Consider the following 10613-nt stretch of genomic DNA (forward strand, 5'->3'; position numbering starts at 1 on the left):
TAGTAAAAGAAATACAGATAACGTAATGGCAAAACCAGACCATACAATAAAAAATAAAATCACAAAAATACTTAACTTCTAGGTAATTCAAAACGGAAAGTCCATAATCAAATGGCAAAATTAAAAGCTTAAATACATCAAACGAATAGACAACAACTATCATATTCCTGATTTGGCACAGTCAACTTATCATGTAGAAAATGGTATACCCAACTTAGCCATACTACTACCTCTTATCCAACGGGTACACGAAAATATAATTTAAGTGTAGAACTTTATAGGAAAAGACTTGTCTCTTCAAAGTGACACACACACAACTAATAAAAAGACGAAAGACAAGTGTGCCAATGATTTATAAATATCACTTTGAGATTGTAAACATACTTTCAATATATAGATGACATAGACAATACAATCACGACTTTACATTCACATTTTCGGAATCAAGTGTAAAAATTAAAGATCTTTGATTATTAAACGATACAAATGTATTCACCCGCACATTCACAGCAATCACAACACAATGCTAAAAATCGTGATGTCAATATTATAGACTGTAGCAACCTTCATATTTTGAAATGATAAATAATTTGATCCACAGAATTTGTTACAAACGTTTAATTCTTTTTTAAAAATATCATTTATTTTAAGTAGATGATACTGAACTTACAGAAATAATTCTACATCAAATAATGGGAATAACAGAAGTTTCTCAATGCAGTAGACGGAGATTGATAGTAGCTGTATTTGTTATACTGATTTTAACAATTGTCTTCATTAGTCTTATCCTTTATTTTCAACTTAAAGGTAAATTATATGATAAAACCAAAAAGTTAAGTCAACAATAAAACACTTCACAGCATGCTTTTATACTTTCAAATTGAGGCAACTCTTCGGCAGGTAATATGATTTCGCATTTAATTATTTAACCACTTTTAAAAGAAATGAAAAAGTGGTGAAAGACTCCTTCAACTCCGGAATGAGAATAACTATAATAACATGAAGTAACAGCATTCATACATGCATTCTTATTTCAGTAAAGTCTCATTACTACATACGATTTTGTTTTGCTAACTGGTGATTGATTATTATTTGTAAGGACCAATAAATTCAATTTCTTGATAGTATTTCAATTATATTTTTGTCTTTCAATTCTATCTAGCGTTCAATGATGATAGTTTGTAGTTAGAAGAGCTCTATAACAACGTCAGATCAAACTCTGTAGACCTGTGAAAATATCTTCCTTTTAAAAAGATCCATGATAGAACGTTTATGAATGTGGTATCTAGCTTTTAAGTATCTCAAGGCAGATCTGCATCAACGTTAATGCATATGGCTGCTCAGTCAGAAAAACAGAAAAACGTAAAACACTTTTACAGGATTGTTATATCGCTTTGATATCGTTTTAATATAAAGTTTATTCCACAATTTATGAAATATTTTCCATTGTTTTCGGAAACATCGTGTTCTTTCTCATGATATAATTTATATAATGATCCGTTTCAGAAACACCATGTGAGCATGAGCCGTGTCATAATGACGGAACGTGTATTGAAGTTGGCGAATCATTTAATTGTGAATGTTCCATTGGTTACAATGGTATCAAGTGTGAAGGTAAAATGATTATCAGATATAGTAAATGATTATATTTGTTCTAATCAGTTTTAGTTAACGTTTTAGAATAAGATAATGTAGAGAACCTTTAATCCAGTGCTCTTTACACTTATTATTTTGACCTCAAATGCACCAAACATTAGAATTCATTAATAGAAAAAATCTAAACTCTAACGTTCACTTTATGTGTTAAGTTATCGTAGAGAATTGTTAATCATTATAAACATATGTATTCTCTTTAGAAACTCCTTGTTCTAACCAACCTTGTCTAAACAACGGATCTTGTGAAATAAATGGAGCATCCAATTTTTGCCTTGTCGAGATGGATACAATGGAACAATGTGTGAAGGTTATTTTGATTTTTTGTTTTTAAATCTGAATTAATAACAGTGTACTCCGATATATGTACAACTACTTTTAAAAGAACAAGACAAAGGCCAATTAAAGGATTAAACATACCGCAGAGTGATGACATTATTCACTTGATTTCAATCCTGTACGAATGCAAGTATATATATACTATTTTGCGAAAAATCAATTAGATATGTTCTATAAATTATATCTCTTTGATACTTTATATACAACTCGTCTCAAAATCAACCCAATCATATTATATCTATAAATTTGATTTTGCACATTTCTTGTTCTTCCCTCATCGGGATTCGAAACCATGCTAATGAGATATCGTGACACCAAATCGCCTACACTGTAACCTGAGTTCTAGACCACACGACCACCTGGGTTGCCGGTTGTTTCCTTTCCACGTCAGTTTTAATCTAGCGTCGTACAACAGTACACGCTATATAAGGCATGAAAATGTTATTTTTACAGATCAGCTAAATTATTTATAGTAAAGGATCCTACAAATTAATGTAAGATACATTCATAGAAATAATTATATCTATTAGTACGTCTGGACCATTGACAACTCTGCAGTCGTCCCGCTAGACCACACGACCACCTGGGCTCTACAAAAATAAAGCTTTCAGTGGCCGTGTGTTTCCTTTCCTCGTCAGTTTTAATCTAGCGGCGTACTGCAGTACATAATATATAAGGCATGGAGATGTTATTGTTACAGATCAGCTCAATTATCTATAGTAAAGGATCCTACAAATTAATGTAAGATACAGTCACAGAAAATAATTATATTTATAAGTACGTCTGAGTCAGTGACAACTCTACAACAGATTTATCCATCGGATCGCCATCAATGATATATCCACACAAGCTAATCTCAAAAACCTTACCATTACTATAATAGACCACAACGAGGGTTGGTCGATGGTCGACAGAGTCGCCCGAGAAAGATTTCGGATAAGAAAGTTATGGACAGTTTCCCCAGAACGCATAAATGAAAAAACATAGAACGAGTCCCTCATTTTCCTGTCATCACTTGTTTCCAATAACTCCGGCTTTAGTACTAGCTTAACAGTTCGAAATTATTTTTAAAAATACCAGTTTAAATAACAGGGCTCCATTCATTATGGATGGATGTATAAGTACGTAGCCACGTTCAATTATTTTATCACATTAGATAAAACTTATTTTTCTAATCATTATTAGACTGCTATTCGTTTGGGAGGCTTAATTATGTAGTTCTGTTGCAATTACCCTACCGTTGTCAAATTTGAAATATTATACAAACTTGGATCGGTTAGGACATTTTTTATTTTTTTTGTTTGAGGAGTGCCCTCAATGCAGTTATAACATCTCAACTTTCACAACCTTTGGAAATTTAGAGCTGTGCCAGTTCACATCGAAAATAACTATTTTCATTTGGCATATCTTTGTAATCTTTGCGCCGTGTTTGGAAATTTTAAAATTATATTAGCGTCTGTGGTGTTCGCGTAAAATGTATAAATTCAAGATTTAGAAAAAGTTTCTCAGTTTGAATATGACATGATTCAATTGACATCGTGCTATTATTGAAGAAAGATATCTGTTAACCGAAATATCTAATATTTGTTCATTTTATAGTTATTAAATGGTGATGTTGTACCCTTTTTGACTTGTTATATATTATATTTTGTAGTGTACAGCATCACATTACATGATCCACCCCCCTGTAAGATTGATCGTTGACTATTTTTTCAGTCATTGTATATATATCCACATATACACCCAGTTAAAATGAACATTTAACACACACTTTTTAAATGAATGAAATATGTATCTTATTTTGATGGAAATTAATGTCAATTGATAAAAACTATATACCGGTATGTTTGTTTAATTGATATAGATAATTTAAATTGTTGACTTTTTCAGATATGAATTTTAAGAAATCTGTAGCGTAGTTCAGCAGAAAATCAATCTTAATACAATAGGAAAACATACCATATCTTTAATGAAAAGTCGATATAATTTTAAATTTAATAAAATAACAAATTTTTTGTTTAAACATGATAGCTATATCAATATCAAGTTTATTCTACTGAATTCGAACCCTGCCTTAATAACGGAACATGCACAGTACGCGAATTAAAAACGAAAAGTCCCTAATTAAATAGAAAAATCCAAAGCTCAAATACATACAACGAATGAATAACAACTATGATATTCCTGACTTGGTATCGACATTATATTAACGATAAAAATGAAAATAATAACTATCCATTAAGAAATGTCTGTTAACAGAATGACCGTCATATATAGACATAAGAAGATGTGATTTGAGTGCCAATGAGATAACTCTCCATCCAGGTCACCATTTGTAAAGTTCAACCATTACATGTCAAAGTACGGTCTTGGGCACATTCCCCATTTACATTCTCAATTTTATTCAACACGAAGCCTTGACTCGACCGAAAAGCAAGCTATAAAGGGCCCGTAAAAATGACTAATAAAAACCTTAAAAACCTTAAACAAAATGATGCCAGAAAGAACAATGTACATAGGTACATGAAAATAATTTTGTTGTTTGAATCGGTGAATGCCGGCGGTTTTCGATGAGAACGTATGTTTAATTTTTGCAGAGGGAATCCATCAGCATCATCCAAATTAGTCTTCTAAATTGCTTTCTCTAATACATTTTATCATACATAGATTATATACTTTCAATTTCGGTCATTATTTTCTTGTTGAGGAAAACACCTGTGCAGATATTTTCAGGTTTGTTTGAGACATGTGCTCTTACTTTATGGGATCCATTAGTAGTTTCCATTGGAAACTATCAGACCTATCCTTTGAAGTCTGAGAGTTCTTGCTGTTCTCCTGATGGATCGGTAGTTTCTTTCCTAGATCTTTTTCAGTAGGATTTTCGGCTTTCTTCTACCATTGGTACAGCAGGGCATTTGGTAGTGTCGGTTTTGATAGATTTTGTCCTAACCAATTCCTCGTTATTACCTTAGACGTGTTTGGCCAAGGCATTTGTTGGGCATCCGGGGTGACCCTTTTCCATATAAAACACACAGATGTCTATGTATTTGATACATAGAAAAAATACACGTTTTATACTATAAGGACTGAGCGAATCAGGTGAGTTGTGAGTTAGTATGTTTTATTTTATTAAATTGTATTACGTTTAGGGCAGGCTAACTTTCTGGTAATAAGACCCGTCACGGCCTTGCTGGGGAATTGGGAAGGCAAATGCTCACACTAATCTGTTCCGATACAGGCTCCAAATGACCTCATTTATACGCCATAACTCATGGTGGTGATCCTTATAAAGGATGATCATACGGAGACAAGAAGAAGTTGTAAGGCATACCGTATAACTGGAGAACGGAAATATATTTTATAAAATAAATAATTTTGTTGTTCATAGTATGGGAACAGAAGTGAAAATGTATAGTCATACCAAAGATCGATCAAAGCTGGTCTTTATTAAAGATAAAGAGACGAGATATGGTCCTAAATAGTATCAACAGATAAAATTAACAAGAAAGTACGATTTGTAGAACTTGGTCACTTGGTTGTAACAGTGGTATAGTACATAAATGTGAAATTGCCCATTATATGTTATTGCCTATTTTGCACAACGAAAGACCAAATATATATATTTGTGATGGTAAATTTTGACATAACACAAAACTTATGAAAACGTCTGATGGCAGTTATAAGATAGATGGAGTGTGTAAATGTTCGACATTAGATATTTCTGAAAATCTCAAATAAAACTTCTAACTCAATTTTCTTTCAAATTTCAATATATAAAACTGTGGGTCTCGGACTTTCGTTCGTTAAAATACATTGAGATTAACAAAAAATAGTTATTTTACACGGGTTATCTAATGAAAATTAAATTGGCCTACTTGTAGAAACATTAAACGAATTAGTTTTTGTAATTGATTGAGAAAATTGCTTTTCATATATACTTCCGAAATACCAAATAAAATTGAGGGACACTGGCCTTCAATCAAGAAAACACTAAATGTCGTATAACATTCGCTATAATTATCAGCCCTTGATTTTAAAAGAATTGTTTACGGAAAATTGTGAATACACTTAATTTATAGAAAGCTTATTTAATCTTTAAATACTGAATGCTAGATTTTTCTGTTGTATATTTAATAGTAGGAAAAATAGAAGAAGAATCATGATTTAGTATTTTCGAGTTCAAGGGTCCACAATATTCTTTTCATACCTTCTACTTTCATTATGTTCATTACCATAAGACTGATTTTTATTTAGAATTAGAATTTAAACCAATATTCGTAGCATGCAGTGGGAATGGACAGTCAGTACTGGACACATGGAGAACGCCGTCTAAGGGAAGAGAATTTGTAAACATCAATGAATCATGTACATCTGGACATCTGAGGAGTTCGATTATTGACAACTGGAACGGGTCGAGTATTGACCAGGTAAACTTAAATTTAATAAAGTGGATCACATACAAAAGTAATATGCCTACAATAATATAAAGACTGAAACAGAATAAAGTTAAAATAGAAGTATTTTTACAATATAGAATGTAGAACTAAAGATGACAAATTGAATTGTGCTCACCATAGCTGAAACATAGACGTCGTTATCCTTAAAACAGATATTTCATTCCAATCAACCAATTACTAATGGTGTCCGTAAAATGTTAGAAATGGACGACCTCATTTTTTTGGTTTTGTATCTTCCTTGTAACCAGTAAATATCTATCAGGGATGGGGCATACAAGCTCTAAAATATCGTATTGATCAACCAGAAATATAAACTGCATGAACAGGTGCTGTTGTAATCTTTCGAAATGGTGATTTAACAACAAAGGAGCTGCAGTTATCTCTGTTGTCGTAAAATTGTGTTTAAAACTGATATAAACTGTCAATTATGATGCCAATCAAATGTTCCCTTTCCATTCTTAGAGTTTGATCGGATATATGCATCCCATAGAATCAGCAAATCTTGAATTATTTAGTTAATTTTTATTTATTTTACCATGAATTACTTTAAATAATAACAATTACTCTTAACATATAGTACGGTATAATATAATTTTAGGTAAAAGTTGAACTATTTACAAATGGAAAATTGGATTTAGGTATTTATTTTGATGGCAACCTATCAACAAGTTCCAATTGGTTTAGTAAAGAACGGATTCTTTCAAGTACTTTCAACGACTTGACGCAATCGTCTACTGTCAACTTTTTCTCTTTGAATGGGTAAATTATCTAAAAAAAACAACCAAATAAATATTTAAATAATGTCAGTAAACTGTCAAAAACAGATTATTAAAATATACAACTAGTCTACTGATTTATAGTAAAGAAAATATTTCATTAAAACTTTTAAATAATCTGGCTTATCATTTGCTACGATAGAATGTTTTCGTACAAACAAAATAAAACTGTCGGATCTCATTATTAAATTAAAAAATCGGTACGCGAAATATGACAAAAATTGACTATGATTGGAGGTAGAAAAACCTCAGTGTGACACAGTTTGAAATTCATCATTTTTTTATAGTACCGTAATTGAACGTTTCCAAAGAGTCCCTCCTGGGAAAATTGACAGCTTCGTCGACCCTCGATAGTTGTAAATACGCAACAAAAGCATGAATGATTACAAAATAACGTAAACATATGTATACAGTAAAATGTATATTGATCTATAGATATTTGGGTTAAAAAAACTTTTTTTTTTTTACACAGTGACCAAACCGTTGATCGCCATTTCTACATCAGCAATATTTATAGCGGCTGTCCAGGTGATTTATTTTGGATGGTAGTAATAGATACTGCAGATGCTAATTATCGCCCCTGTGACTATGATAAATTACCTGGAAAGGAATACCCTTACATATTATATGCTCCTAATCAGCATAAGACTACATTGAACGATGGTGTGTTGAATAATGTATTTGTTAAATAATGTATTTGTTAAAAAAATTATTTGTTAAAAAAATGTATTTGTTAAAAAAATGTATTTGTGAAATAATGTATTTGATAAAGAAAAGAATTTCATAATGCTAATTATCTAATATCGCATGTTTTGATAGTTTATCTTTTTACGTCTAAATATATATATATATATATAAAAAGAAGATGAAGTATGATGGTAAATGAGACAACTATCACACGGAAACACTACATAACTTGGATACAAACAAAAAAAATATAGGTTACTGTACGGATTTCAATAGAGAGCTGAACATATTTAATTGTAAGCTGGAGAGGTCAACACATATAAAGACAATACAGAAAAAGATAAATACATTATATAAAATAAAGTATGACAGACAGCCACAACCAGCAAATACTGGAAAACGAAATATTTGGTGGACATCTATGTAGTAATGAGTGCTCTTACCATTAGTGACGTCCGTTATGATTTATGATTTTGACTGTCCCTTTGGTATCTTTCGTCCCTCTTTTATGTGTGTGTTCTGTATCTGTATATATTCTGCCAATATATGCACACCTTCAGTATGAAGTCAATAATGTTATAAGTTACGATATCCAATGAATGATAACCTCACATATCTGTTTCAGCCTAACAAATTCATTATTAATTATAATCTGTAATATCTAACTAAAAAATTAAAACAGGGAATTTGTCTATAAAGACAGCACTCGACCAAAAAGCAGAAAAAAGGCCAACAATAGGTCTACAACGCAGCGTGAAAATTTTGCACAAGAATAAGGCTACAGCTGGCCCCTAAACAATAATGTATTGATGCAGATAACTGATTCATTTTATCCAGTAGATTTGGGAGATAGAAACATAATTCTTTTAAGTTGATTACAAAGATGAAAGAGCAAACAATTTCATTAAAAATGAGTAGTATTGCTTATTTCAATTGAAAATTATCAATTTACTAATATAAAGAATTATTAAATATTTTCATAACGGAAAAGATTTAATGAAATCAGAGCGATAAAAGTTATATATTAACAGGACATTACATTATATTATATTTTAGTTTATGATTTAGAATTTATATGTCTTTTCATTTCAGGCACGTATGCAGTGGCTGAAAAGATGGTGATATCAATACTGACATTTATATAACAATAAGAGTTTAAATTCATAAATAATTCACAAGACTTGGTACTTTGTATTTAAAATATTAGAAATTAAAAGCAGATTTATTTGTTATGTGTTGACTTTTTTCCAGCAGCAAATGTCATTTCAATTTAAAGTATTAAACGTGCACTCCAGTTTTTGATATTGCATAAGAGATTTTTTTTCTATGTTTATACCGTAACCATTGTATAAGGAAAAGGTAAAATAACAAAAATACTTGTTTCAAAACGGAAAGTCTGTTATCAAATGACAAAATCTAAAGCTCAGACGAATTGATAATAACTGCCATATTCTTGATTTGGTAAAGGAATGTGATTCCGGAGAAAATAAACTATGATTTAAAGGAACATATTTAAACTAATATAAAAAGTGCAAATATCTAATATCCATCTGCATACAACTAATACCGCATGACCACTACATGTTTCTTGCTGGTTTTTCTGATTTTGTGTTACAATCTTTTGACTTTTAGTTCGTATCTGTTTGCAATTACAAGCCACATCACATAACAAAACAATGATTGCACAGAGAATCTAAAGCCCGCCAAATCCACACTGCATTCCGGAAATTTCAATAATTTTGGTAAATTTTTAGGGCGAATGCTAATGAAATAGTTTAGATTGAATGAGTGTTTTTTTTTTCAATGCTTCAATGTGAATTGATACGCTAAAACTAGAAAGTAACGATGTGCTGACGTGTCGTCTACATACAAATCAGTAGTAGCATACACATCAAATCTGCTAAAGGCAATTCCAAACTTGGAAAAGAAGAACATTAAGAAGTCCTTAAAACTTTTGTCGATTGAGGCTAGGGTGGCAATGTCCAAAAGATGGAAAACCTACATGTAACGTTTCGAATACATCAATATTTGCTAAAAGTAACTGTAAATGAACGTTTCAATGATAGTAGCATCAGGAGTGAAATACAACTTGTGCACTTGCTTCGATCCAGTGGTGGTAAAACTCTACAAGGGCTAAATTAGGTACATAAACAAACACAAATATATAGCTATTTATATTTGGGGAATTTTAAGAGCAAAATATATATGTCTATCTTTAAGAATTTGGTATACATTTTTTAATTATTTTTTTTAACACAGCGACCAAACTGTTGATCGTCATTTCTACATCAGCAGTTATTATGGCGGCTGTGCAGAAGACACTATTTGGATGGTAGTAATTGATACGACGGATGCTAATTATCGCGCCTGTTTCTATTATAACTTGACCGAAAGGGAATATCCATACATCTTATATGGTCCTGATCAGCATAAACTGACATTGAATGATAGTGGTTTAAATTATATATTGTTGAAAAGTGCCTGATGTTTTCTTACTTCAAATTGTTTGATTCATTGCGAAATATCTAACCTTTTTTTTTACAATTTAGACGGAGTTTATCTTTATTCCTTTTATATATAAAGGCGAGTACTATGCCCGTCGCTTGATCTTCTAATGCTTTGCGTTTGTACTTCATCAAGGTAAATTACAAAAAACTGTTTCGACAAGTCAAATTCATCTTCGATTAAAATGTGGTAATCA

At 31.2% G+C, this 10613-nt stretch overlaps 1 protein-coding gene across 2 annotated transcripts; it reads left to right on the forward strand.

Moving 5' to 3' along the window:
• Positions 1 to 657: 657 nt before the first annotated feature.
• Positions 658 to 9196, forward strand: LOC139486431 (uncharacterized). 2 transcript variants are annotated; one of them, XM_071271307.1, is made up of 6 exons: positions 658 to 807; positions 1507 to 1614; positions 6247 to 6419; positions 7048 to 7208; positions 7698 to 7888; positions 9005 to 9196. In XM_071271307.1, the coding sequence occupies exons 1-6, from the start codon at positions 693 to 695 to the stop codon at positions 9055 to 9057; spliced, it is 801 nt and encodes a 266-aa protein (XP_071127408.1). In that variant the 5' UTR covers positions 658 to 692; the 3' UTR covers positions 9058 to 9196. The 2 variants fall into 2 exon arrangements, with proteins under 2 accessions (XP_071127408.1, XP_071127409.1); XM_071271308.1 differs by having other exon boundaries at positions 6274 to 6419.
• The last annotated feature ends 1417 nt before the right edge of the window (positions 9197 to 10613 follow it).

This window comes from Mytilus edulis, chromosome 8, assembly GCF_963676685.1.
Source record: "Mytilus edulis chromosome 8, xbMytEdul2.2, whole genome shotgun sequence".
Classification (NCBI taxonomy): Eukaryota; Metazoa; Mollusca; class Bivalvia; order Mytilida; family Mytilidae; genus Mytilus; species Mytilus edulis.